Below are 12,725 nucleotides of genomic sequence, written 5' to 3'. Positions count from 1 at the left end.
ATTCTAGTCCACAGTCCTTTTCGCAGTGGCCAAAACCAGATGCCTCTGGGTTGCCCACAAGAAGGACATGAGTGTGCAGCAGTGCTCTCCCCAACTTCAATGTGCTTTATTATTTATTTACTTATTTCTACCTACTACTGCCACCACCTACCCTTCACCCCAAGGTCATAGGGTGGGTTACAGTTATTAAAACACAAAATTAAAAACCAGTTTAAAGCAACTTGAAATTACAGAAGATGTCCTAAAATATGCATCTCAATTGTCAAAAAAACAGAGTAAAGAGGTGCATTTTTTAGCATTCACGGAAGTGTCCCTATTTTCCAGGAACACTCCTGGATTTACAAAAGCCGTCCCACTTTCTGATTTGATCCCGGAATGTCCTACTTTTCCTTAGGACGTCCCTGTTATCATCGGATAAATGTTGGAGAGTATGTTATGAATGAGCCCGAAACACCTCTGTTGGATGTGAGATTCACAGCTTAGAGACTGCCACAGAAATGCGTTATGCTCATCAGGCTCTATTGGACAAAATGACACTTTACATTAATGGCAGGCAGTGGGGGGAAGCTCAGGCCTAGGACCAAATATGGTCCTTCAGTCCTCTAGCTGGCTCTCAAAACTCTCTTCAAGCCACACTGCACCCCTAGAGTTTTTGCCTGCCTGGAATGCATCCCTGAACTCTGATGGCGCTTCTTCCTTGACCGGGTGGAGGACAGCAAGGTTCGTGTGAATATGTGTAGAAACTGCCAGGAGTTCAGCCTACACTCAAGTAGGACCCTAGTAGAGACATGTGCCCAACTGGCATGTTCTCTCCCTCCTGGTCGATCGTTCTGGAGCTTCAACAGCTTTCTTCAGCCCGAACATCACAGCGACCAATGCAAACAGACATCGGCACACTTAGGGATCTGCAGAGTCTGTGCAGTTTGTGTGACAGACCTCAGCAACTCAACATTTTGGCTAATCTACCTTATTTACATATAAACACACACGGAGCACTGCAACATGGTTCCCTCCCTCTCTAGCATCAGACAGCAAAGAGAAAAAGGACATAGTTCCACTTCACGGAACACAGTAACACAAACATCCTGTTTCAGTCACTTCCCACTCTGTGGAGTCAAAACATACACCGTCATGTGATAGACAAAGATCCCATGACTGCCATCATAGATCAGGAATACTAACAGAAACTAGCGTACAAAAGGTAAAATTCTCCTCCATCGTCCCCCCCACACTTTTGCATTGGGCCCCACCCACCATAGACATGCAGCCTCCAGGACGTTGCCTAGAAGGGAGCATGGCCCTGGGATGAAAACTGTCCGCCCTGCTCCCCGCTGCAAACGCTTACCGTGCTCACAGTTGGGGCCAGTTTTTCCCGGTGGACAAAGGCAGAGGCCTGTCACATGATGGCAGGTGGCGGTGTTGCCACAGGAACACACTAGAGCACAGTCCACACCGTAGCGACCGGCTGGGCACACTATGGAGGCGAGGGGGAGAAAGAGCAACAAAGAAAGGTCTCATTTACAGCAGAGTCTTCTTAGTGTTTGTTCCCAAAAGCACATCTCCGTAATCAAGGCTGTAACCCTACAGTAAGGAACAGCAACCCCATTTCACAGATCGGAAGGTAGGGAGGAGAAGTTATTTTCCACCAATGATGTTTTCTGATACAGAGAAGGTTCTGGAATGGAGAAGCTGACCCCTGAGGCCTTCATAGAAAAGAAAAGAAAAAATGACACAGGTTGGGTTCATTCCAACAATCCTTAGTACGTGACCAGCTTTCCGTCTGCACTTAAAAACTGGGTTGTCTCCAATAAAGAATCATAGAATCATAGAGTTGGAAGAGACCACAAGGGCCATCGAGTCCAACCCCCTGCCAAGCAGGAAACACCATCAGAGCACTCCTGACATATGGTTGTCAAGCCTCTGCTTAAAGACCTCCAAAGAAGGAGACTCCACCACACTCCTTGGCAGCAAATTCCAATGTCGAACAGCTCTTACTGTCAGGAAGTTCTTCCTAATGTTTAGGTGGAATCTTCTTTCTTGTAGTTTGGATCCATTGCTCCGTGTCCGCTTCTCTGGAGCAGCAGAAAATAACCTTTCTCCCTCCTCTATGTGACATCCTTTTATATATTTGAACATGGCTATCATATCGCCCCTTAACCTCCTCTTCTCCAGGCTAAACATGCCCAGCTCCCTTAGCCGTTCCTCATAAGGCATCGTTTCCAGGCCTTTGACCATTTTGGTTGCCCTCCTCTGGACACGTTCCAGTTTGTCAGTGTCCTTCTTGAACTGTGGTGCCCAGAACTGGACACAAGTACTCCAGGTGAGGTCTGACCAGAGCAGAATACAGTGGCACTATTACTTCCCTTGATCTAGATGCTATACTCCTATTGATGCAGCCCAGAATTGCATTGGCTTTTTTAGCTGCCGCGTCACACTGTTGGCTCATGTCAAGTTTGTGGTCAACCAAGACTCCTAGATCCTTTTCACATGTACTGCTCTCAAGCCAGGTGTCACCCATCTTGTATTTGTGCCTCTCATTTTTTTGCCCAAGTGCAATACTTTACATTTCCCCCTGTTAAAATTCATCTTGTTTGTTTTGGCCCAGTTCTCTAATCTGTCAAGGTCGTTTTGAAGTGTGATCCTGTCCTCTGGGGTATTAGCCACCCCTCCCAGTTTGGTGTCATCTGCAAATTTGATCAGGATGCCCTTGAGTCCATCATCCAAGTCGTTGATAAAGATGTTGAATAAGACCAGGCCCAAGACAGAACCCTGTGGCACCCCACTAGTCACTCTTCTCCAGGATGAAGAGGAACCATTGATGAGCACCCTTTGGGTTCGGTCAGTCAGCCAGTTACAAATCCACTGAGTGGTAGCATAGTCAAGACTGCATTTTACCAGCTTCTTTACAAGAATATCATGGGGCACCTTGTCAAATGCCTTGCTGAAATCAAGGTAAGCTACATCCACTGCGTTCCCTTCATCTACCAGGCTTGTAATTCTGTCAAAAAACGAGATCAGGTTAGTCTGACATGACTTATTTTTCAAAAATCCATGCTGACTATTGGTGATCACAGCATTCCTTTCTAGGTGCTCACAGACTGTTTGCTTAATGATCTGCTCCAGAATCTTCCCTGGTATTGATGTCAGACTGACTGGGCGGTAATTATTTGGGTCCTCTCTTTTCCCCTTTTTGAAAATAGGGACAACATTTGCCCTCCTCCAGTCTGCCGGGACTTCGCCTGTTCTCCAGGAATTCTCAAAGATGACTGCCAGTGGTTCTGAGATCACATCTGCCAGTTCTTTTAATACTCTTGGATGCAGTTCATCTGGCCCTGGAGACTTGAATACATCTAGACTAGCCAAGTATTCTTGTACTATCTCCTTAGTTATTCTGGGCTGTGTTTCCTCTGCTGAATCATTTGCTCCAAAGAGTGCATTCACGTGACAGGTTCGTTGCATTTTCCTGACGGTTCCCTGATTGTTAACTTCTGTATTATATTTGAGCTTGCACACGATGCAAAAGCCACTTCGAAAAATATGGTGGAACAGAGTGCAAGTTTAGTACTCATTTCCATATTATTGTCAAATGGATTTTTTTTTGGGGGGGGGAACCAAAGAACACATAAATGAGTGCTAAACTTGTGTTATATTCTGGTCCTTTATAAAACAAGAACTTTATCAGCTTCTGTAATTTTTATGACAAAAAATTAAATATATGATATTTTGGTTCAGAGTAACATCACCTTAAAAAAAATATATCAGCCTGTGTAAATTTCATGATGAAATTTCAAATCTTTGATCTTTCGGCCCAGCCTTTCGCCACTCAATATATAAGAAGCCGCTTCATTACATACAACCCGTCCCAATCCACTCACCAGTACTGCAGTCGGCACCAATATAACCAGCTGGGCATTGGCATGTTCCCGTGGTGGTCACACATTGCCCCCCGTTCTTGCACTTGCACTGCCTCTCACAATTTGGACCGTAACGCCCAGAGGGGCATCCTGGGTAAACAAACAAACAAACCATTAAAAGTTAAAAAGATTCAAAATAAGCCTTTACGTTTGCACTGCCAAAGCAGTACATTTTGCTCATGTCAAACCAAATTCCAATCTCACAGAAGGGGGACTGACTTGCTTTTGCCATTGTTCAGTGATTATATTGACAGCATCTGGAGATTCCAGCCAGAAGGGGTTGTGGCTGTGTTGCAAAGCGATTTTCCCCAGGTTCAATTCCTGCATCCTCCAGGAAGGGGGTGGGAACCCTGCTTGAAACCCCACAGATAATACTGAGCTAGATGCAGGGGTGGAAATTTGGTCATCTTTCGTAATATGGTGCACTGTGCAGGGCCAAAATTTGGCACCCCAAAATGGATCCTCTCAATTTGGTGCCCCCTCAGATTGGTGCCCTGTGTGGGGGAACCCCTCGCACCACCCTAAATCTGGCACTGCTGGAGGGACCAATGATCTAACTTAGTATAAGGCAGCTTCCTGTGTTCCTGTGCTCTTGTGGAGACAGCTACTCAGAGATCAGCTGCGCACTCATCACCCTAAATCTTTTGAGTTGAACTGTCCTGCTCCCTTCTGCATTCTCTATACCAGCAGTTTTCAACCTGTGGGTCCCCAGATGTTGTTGACTACAACTCCCATCATCCCTGAGCTCTGGCCTTGCTAGCTAAGGGCGATGGGAGTTGTAGTTCAACAACATCTGGGGACCCACAGGTTGAGAAAGGCTGCTCTATACATTCTTTGTGTGTGTGTGTGTGTGTGTGTGTGTGTAAACATGTACTGGAGAGCAAGTGTGGTGTAGTGGTTAGGGTGTCAGACTAGGACCTGAGTTCAAATCCCTCGCTCAGCCATAAAGCTCACTGGGTGACTTTGAGCTAGTCAATCTCTCTCAGCCTAGCCTGCCTCACAGGGGTGTTATGAAGATTAAATGGGGAATGAAAGAATCATGTATATACCTCCTTGGGGCAGAGGCGAGATACAAGCGCAATACATCCTACCTCGCAGAATGTGGAGGCGTCCAAAATCCGAAAGGCAGTAACATTCTAATCTATATGAAGTCACCCGGATGGTGCGAATTCCATCAGCTCACTTAAAACCGCAGACCAAACAACGTTATCTCCCTTTCCCTGCTATGCAAGCAAATCCCGTTTCAAATAATTCAGAGCAAACTCACTTTGTCGGCAATTGCCGCCGTGGTAACCGGGTGCGCAGATGCAGTCTCCTGTCACTGGGTGGCAGTCATGGTTCACTCCGGGACACTGGCAAATCCGAGCGCAGTTCATTCCGAAGGTCCCAGGGAGACAGGCTGAAGGGCAGGGGGCATGGAGGAAGAAAGGGTAACAATGAGCTGGGATGGTGAAGGCTGGGTCCAAATCTCTTTCGGAGCCCAACAAATTGGTGGTGCAGAGATTCCATAGCAAGGTTTTCCATGAGGCGGCTGACTCCTGATTTCTGTTCTTCCGTAACAGAATTGAGTGCTGAGCAGATGCTGTATCTTATTCTTTGACATGCGAAGGCACCGAATCACAACTTTCACAGAAAGGATTTGTGAACATTTGCTTTTGTTGCTTCTGGCTCTGCCCTCCACACATGTGTCCCCCCCCCCACCACCACTCTTCCGAAGGTTCCCTAGGAGGAAATGTGACCCTCAGACTGAAAATAGTTTCTCCACCCTGGCTTAGGGCCAGATCAACCCAAGCGAGGTCTTCTAACTCCTTTCACCTGCTCCTCCCCCTGAGCCTTTTAGGGCATTTGATGGCCTCATCTCTGTGCTGTGACCAACTCCACATTTCTGCAGAACACGTTGATATCAAAGGCTGAGGAGCAGGCCAGGCCAGGGTCCTCCACACCCTGTTCGATCAGTTGGCATCTTCTCTTAGAAAGAGAGAATGCTTGTCATCCTGTGAAAATTAAGCCTGCAGTTTCTCCTAATCAAACAGCTCAAACTGGCACAGGAGCAGCCAGACAGGGTTTCTTTTCCCGGTCAGTTGGCAGAAAGCCTTCTAAGCATGGAAGGAGAGCCTCGAAACACGCAAGTGCACGAATCGTGGCGGCGAGCCACAGCGCTCTGCGCCAAGCCTTGGCTTCCACTCGAGGCTTTATTAATCTAATCCTCTTTGGACAGAGGATGCTGATCCCATTTCCCACTTGGCTCTCCCTCCGCTGTGTTTGGATTACAAGAGCATGAGGCACCTGCCAGGATGCGATCTGGGATTTGGCTGAGCACCCATTTTATTTACTCCATTTATATATATCAGGCATGTGCAACCAGTAGATTGTGATCTACTGGTAGAGCCCCGGCTGATCCTGGTAGATCGCGGGACTCTTATCGACCGTAGGATTAAATGAAGTTTACCAAAAGTTAACAAATAAAAGCTGAAGAACTCTGGACAATCCTACCCCCCCAAAATGCTCAACAACTCTGGGCATGCACACTCCTCCTCCCTCCAATGGGTACATCACTGCCAGTTTTTTTATACTGGGAGTAGATCACAGTCTCTTGGGAGTTGGACGTGCCTGATATATATTATCCAAAGCTGAATGGACACCTCCACTCTGGCCCAAGCTACACGCCCCACTGGGGAACTTGGGGAACATACATTGCTCGCATCCGTGGCCCGTAACTCCTGGGGGGCAGCTGCACTCGCCCGTGATGTGGTTGCATGGCGTTCCTGGAGGGCAGTCGCAGCTGGCAGCACAGTCCTTTCCAAATGACCCAGGCAGGCAGGCTGTGATGGGGACAGATAAGAACGTTAAGACAAAGCCCGGTCAGATCAGGCCAAAGGGACCATCAAGTCCAGTTCTCACAGTGGCCAACCAGATGCTCACTATGGGAAAGCCCACAAGCTGGACCTGTGGGCAACAGCAAGTCTCCTCCTTTGTGGTACCCAGAGCTATACCACTTCCAACGAACGCTGGCAACAGGACACTGTCATCGTGGCAAGCAGCCATGGATAGCCTCCCCCTCCCTGAAATCATGTAACCCTCCAAAGAGAATACAAAGAATAAAACTATAACAGTCCAGTGGCTGGATTAGACGAAAGACCACTCTGGACCAGCACCTTGTTCTCAGAGCGGCCAACCAAGATGCCTCTGGGAAGCTCAACAGCAGCCTCTCTACTTGTGATGCCAGCGACTGGCGTTCGGGAGCATGGCAGCGACGGTGGAGCAGAGCCATTGTGGCTAGCAGCTCCACGAACTTCTCCAGCCTTCTTTTAAAGCCATCAAAGTTGGTGGCCATCGCCTGGTATTCCACAGAAGCAGGAGAAGCGCCAGGCTGCCAGATCAAGCCACAGGCCCATCTAGTCTGGTATCCTTCCCTCACGGGTGGCCAACCAGACGCCCCCCTGCAGGAAGCCCCCAAGCAGGGCCTTGAGTGCAACAGTGGCTCTCCCCATTTGTGGTTCCCAGCAGCTGGAGGGACTCAAGCAGTAGGCTCCATGCCAGGGGTGATGGAAACTGAGCCAGCCTTTTTCATGCCATCCAGGAAGGAAACTGAGCAGAGCAGCAGAGGGTTGAGAGAGAGGGGTTATTGTTGGAGCCTCTGGGGGGAAAGGGCTTCAGTTTTCTGTGGAATCAGCTTGTTTTCCAGAACATGCTTGTTTTCCCAACTGGGTGGTCTCCTAAATGAAAAGATGCTAGCAAGCCAACGTCTTTCCATGGAAAGCCCATACCCCCTTAAACTTGGCTGTTCTCCCACATCATATTATTCCCCCCCCCCATTGAAACATTTTATGATGGTGCCATTCAATCCTCGCATCCTAACCAGGATTCAGAAATACCACAGCAGCAGGTTAGTCAGTTGTACTGGAAGGAGGAAGAAACGGGGAGTAGAATCATGGCAGGTAGGTGGGGAAACAGGGGGGGGCAGCCATGTGTCAATTAACTGATTATCAGGTGCATGGCTTGAAATTGAACCCATGCAGGCACAGTGCTGGATGCTAGAGCTTGCAAAATGCTGTGGCTGAGGTTGTGTGCAGGATTGTTGTAGGTGCTGGCCATCAGTGGTGCCTGCAAGCCCTCCCCCCTTTCAGCCCAGCCACATTCTCATTTGCCCCAAAACTTAATGTCCTATATGATGTCAGGCGATCAGGAGTGGCTTGGCCCCAAACAGCATCGTAGGCCGGAAGGCAAGGGCTGGAGGGCCGCATTAGGTCTGTGGGCTGGAGGTTCCTTGCCACAACAGGGGCTCAAGAGGCCATATGCACTGTGCCCCCAGAGCAGTTTGCCAAAGGAGGCATCCACTAGCCTACTCTTATGGAGTAGCCTACTGGAGAGCCAGTGTGGTGTAGTGGTTAAGAGCGGTGGACTCGTAATTTGGTGAACCAGGTTCGTGTCTCCACTCCTCCACATGCAGCTGCTGGGTGACCTTGGGCTAGTCACACTTCTCTGAAGTCTCTCAGCCTCACCTCACAGCGTGTTTGTTGGGGAGGAAGGGAAAGGAGATTGTTAGCCGCTTTGAGACTCCTTAGGGTAGTGATAAAGTGGGATATCAAATCCAAACTCTTCTTCTTCATCAACTCTCTGCAGCACAGCAGTGCCCCCAGAGGCTGGAGGTGTTATTGCACCTACCCTGCAATACAACCTCCAGCCAGTGGGGGCAGTGAAGGGCTGCAGATACAAGGGAAAACGAGAGTTTCGGCTGGCCCTATAAAATCACTGACTCCAGCCAGTCTCTCAAGTTTGAGCAAATAGTCACTCACCCGGCAGCAACGGAGCACAACCTCCTCGTTTACCTGCTCGGCCACCTGCATATGGGCTCACCTACCTGGCCACCAAAATAGCTGGCAGCTCCCTCACCTTTTTTTTTTAATTTCTTTTTATTAAGTTTCATGTAAGTAACCAAAAAGAAAAACAAATCAGCAGTTACAAAAAAAGAAAAAATAGATAAAAAATATCTAAACATAACATAAAAATATTATCCGTTTCCGTTACAGTTCTTTGTCTTCACGCTTGTCTCTTTATATCTTTAAGAACTTAAATCATTCTTCTACACCCTATTGACCTCCATCCCTCCCGCTTTCAGGCTTCTTAATATACGTAATTTATTTTTCCTGCAGCTGGTGATTGTTAATGGTTTGCACATCATAAGATTTATATCAAACCTGCTATAGTTTTTAGGTTTCTGTAATTCCCTTCGATGTATATCTTAAATTTGTTCCAATCGTGAATGAACTTTGTATTTTTTGGGTTTCTGATTTTTTGTGTCATTTTTGCGAGTTCAACAAATTCAAATAGTTTTGTTTGCCAGTCTCTAATTGATGGGGTGTTTTGATTTTTCCAATTTTGGGCAATTAATAATCTGGCGGCAGTTGTGGCATACTGAAATAATATCTTATCTTCCTTTTTGATTCCATCCCCAATTATTCCTAGTAGGAATGCTTCTGGTCTTTTGGGAAATGTGTATTTGAATATTTTTTTAAACTCATTATAAATATGTTCCCAATATTTCTTCATTTCGTCGCATGTCCACCACATATGGAAAAAATTGCCCTCTTTAATTTTACACTTCCAGCAGTTCTTATTTCCTGTTTTATACATTTCCCCTAACTTTGCCGGTGTGATGTACCACCTATACTCTCAAGTTTGAGCAAATAGTCACTCACCAGGCAGCAACGGAGCACAACCTCCTCATTTACCTGTTCGGCCACCTGCATATGGGCTCACCTACCTGGCCACCAGAATAGCTGACAGCTCCCTCACCTTTATCACAGTGATGTCCTCTCCACCCTGGCGGGCAATCGCAGGCCCCTGTGATGTGGTGGCAGGAGACCCCATGCTCGCAGTCGCACCGCTGCTTGCACTGTTCCCCGTAGGTGCCCTCGGGGCAAGCTGCAAAAGAGAAGAAACGTCTGGGGAGCTTCATTCATGAATGCATTCTGGTCTAGAATCTGATCAAAACAAACAGACTCGGGTTAACCGGGCGCAGCAGTCAGCCCCCCACTTTCAAGAAGCTGTTAAACCATCCCCCCACACCGAATTCATAATGTAGAATCGTAGAATTGCAGAGTGTCGAAGGGTGAAGGGCAGAGCCAAGATGGAATCTGGCAAGTATGAAATGCAGTGGATGAGTCCACAGGTGTGGTTGACAGCAAATGAATGCTTATCGGAACTGTTCCAAAGGTTACTGGCTTCTCAAACTTAGGTACTGACTGAGTGCATACCACAATGTGGTTTTACAGGTCAGATCAGGAGCGGGAAACCTGGGGAGCTCCAGGCATTTGCTGGATGCTCAACTACCATCAGCCCTGGCCAGCACAGTCAATGGTCCAAGGTGAAGGGAATGCTATGGGTTCCCATCTCTCACAATAGGGGTAGCCAATATGGTGAGCTCCAGATGCTGCTGCACTCCCACTTCCATCTTCCTTGACCATTGGGCATGCTGGTTGAGGCTGACGGGAGCCACCGGCCAACACTACCCGTAGGGTACCACTTTGGCTACCCCTGGCTTACAGCATCCTTGAAGAGCAACGTTGCCTGGCAAGGATGCCGAAACAGGAGCCACACTTGCTATGCTGCAACTTTTCGTCGCGGCAGCTGCTGCTGTGTTTGTGCAACTCCTAACTTCAAAATTCAGTTTCCAATTTCTCCCTGCCTGTGCCCCTCAAGAGCTGTGTTTATGTGTTTGTGTGTGTGTGTTTTAAAAAGAACCCTCTTCTTTAAAGTTCTGCGTTAAACTTCCGATGACAGATAAAACAGCAAATTCCAACTACTGGAGCCGTTCTTGCTAAATACCCTGGATCATGGTGAGATTGTCCTGGCATCCGAGCGCTGCTGGCTCAAGCCAGAAATAACACTTCCAATCTTATTTGGCACTGTTTGGGGAGAGCTTTTCACACCCGGATAAGAAGGGGGGGGGAGTGTTTTGATTTCTGATTGCTGCAGCTTCTTCACTTTCTGCCCAAGTCAGCGCCCCCCTCCGGTTGCCAAGATTCCCAGCGAAATTCTTTTGCGGAGAACATTCTGCTCCAAAGCTCCCAAAAAGGGAAAAGAGAAGTATCTCATGTCAGCCGCATGGGCTTGCTGGCCATAAGTAAGTGATAGTCTCCAGTTCAGGGGGTTGGACTAGATGGCCCTTGGGGTCGCTTCCAACTCAACAATTCTAAGATTTTATAACTCCCTTTCCTGCTTGAGCTCCCAAAAGGAAGCATGTCCCCCCTCTCCCCGGAACAAATGACAAATTGAACTGAATGATGGGCCCATAACAGAGGGTTGGCAAAACTTTTTTTCAACAACTACCAGACTTTCAGAAGACACCTGAAGGCAGCCCTGTTTAGGAAAGCTTTTAATGTTTGATGCATTACTGTATTTTAATATTTTGTTGGAAGGTGCCCAGAGTGGCTGGGGAAGCCCAACCAGATGGGCGGGGTATAAATAAATTGTTATTGTTATTGTTATTGTTATTATTTCAGCCCATAGGCCATGTTCCTTTCTGGGCAACCTATGAGGGACCACATGCCAGCCATGGGTGGGACCAATGGCAAAAGTGGGCGGAGCAACGGATGTAAATTTTACTTTTGTAAAGCAGGCAGGTTTCTACACACAATCACAGACAGCCCCATCTCTTTCTCCCCATCCAGACAAGCAAAGAGGCATTACAGTGGGACCTCGGGTTACATACGCTTCAGGTTACAAACGGTTCAGGTTACAGAATCCACTAACCCAGAAATAGTACCTCAGGTTAAGAACTTTGCTTCAGAATGAGAACAGAAATCACACGGTGGCAGCGGGAGGCCCCATTAGCTAAAGTGGTGCTTCAGGTTAAGAACAGTTTCAGGTTAAGAACGGACCTCCGGAACGAATTAAGTACTTAACCTGAGGTACCACTGTATAAGAGTTCAAGGACCCATTCCAGCCAGGCAGAAACACTCAGAGAACATGCAAAGCTGGGCCAGTGAGGAATGTGGCCAGGCAGAGAGATCCAGAGGGCCACAGTTGGACCTCAGACCTGAATTACCCCACCCCTTGGTGTCATGATTTGGAAATTATATGAACGAAAGGAAGACTGGAAGACAAGTGGACGGAGGGGATGAGGTAATCAAAATAAATTCTGGTATTCACCATTTCAAGCAGCAAACATTTGCCAGGCAAAAGGACAGTTTCCTTGCCCTGGGCACAGAGCGGCTTGGAAGCCGTCCTAACGCCTCCATCACAGAACTGAAACGCAGCAAAATCAACACTGGGGCACTGGCTCAGGAGCTTGGCTGCGCTCCCAGTGGTTGCCAGTTCTCGAGCAGGGCAGCCGGTAACCCGAGGCGGGCGGCTCGCCTTACAACACACGTGAGGTTGCCCCGAGGGCACGCCAACTCCACTCAAACCTCCTGAGCTGGCTCTCGCCTCAGACAGAAGGCAAAAATGGCCACGGTCCAAGGCAAACACAGAAAGGGTAAAATGCAAGGTAGGCCGGCTAGGGAACGGCGCCGAGCTGGCCGTTTGGAATGGCACCTTCCGCAGCCTCATTCCCAGTTGCTTTCACGGCGGCCGGGGGAGGTGGGTGCGTAATTGAAACCAGATTCGGGCAATGCCAGTTGCAATTTGCACCGGGAAATTCCAAATGGATGTGAAGAGGAACTCCAGGCTTGGTTCAGAAAAAGCCTTTCAAGCATTTTACATGGATATTTTTTAAAAAATAAATAAATCACAGTCTACATTTGAAATTTGCTTGTTTTGATCAGTGTAGTAAATTGTTTTATGTTGTTATTGTTGTTGTCATGTCCG

General features: G+C 47.9%; 1 protein-coding gene across 6 annotated transcripts in view; it reads right to left on the bottom strand.

Moving 5' to 3' along the window:
* The window catches only part of MEGF6 (multiple EGF like domains 6), a 210,854-nt gene that overhangs the window by 9,351 nt on the left and 188,778 nt on the right, over nt 1–12,725 (bottom strand). For all 6 annotated transcript variants that reach the window (XM_053400632.1, XM_053400636.1, XM_053400635.1 and 3 more), the window contains 5 exons: nt 9,711–9,839; nt 6,608–6,736; nt 5,182–5,313; nt 3,876–4,004; nt 1,346–1,474 (listed from right to left, as the gene is read on the bottom strand). In XM_053400632.1, the coding sequence (XP_053256607.1) occupies nt 1,346–1,474; nt 3,876–4,004; nt 5,182–5,313; nt 6,608–6,736; nt 9,711–9,839 (648 nt within the window). The remainder of the gene's footprint in view (nt 1–1,345; nt 1,475–3,875; nt 4,005–5,181; nt 5,314–6,607; nt 6,737–9,710; nt 9,840–12,725) is intronic.

Source organism: Podarcis raffonei, chromosome 8, assembly GCF_027172205.1.
Source record: "Podarcis raffonei isolate rPodRaf1 chromosome 8, rPodRaf1.pri, whole genome shotgun sequence".
In the NCBI taxonomy this organism is placed as follows: domain Eukaryota; kingdom Metazoa; phylum Chordata; class Lepidosauria; order Squamata; family Lacertidae; genus Podarcis; species Podarcis raffonei.
The sequence above is the reverse complement of the archived record's forward strand: the minus strand, read 5'-3'. Positions and strand labels throughout refer to the sequence as shown.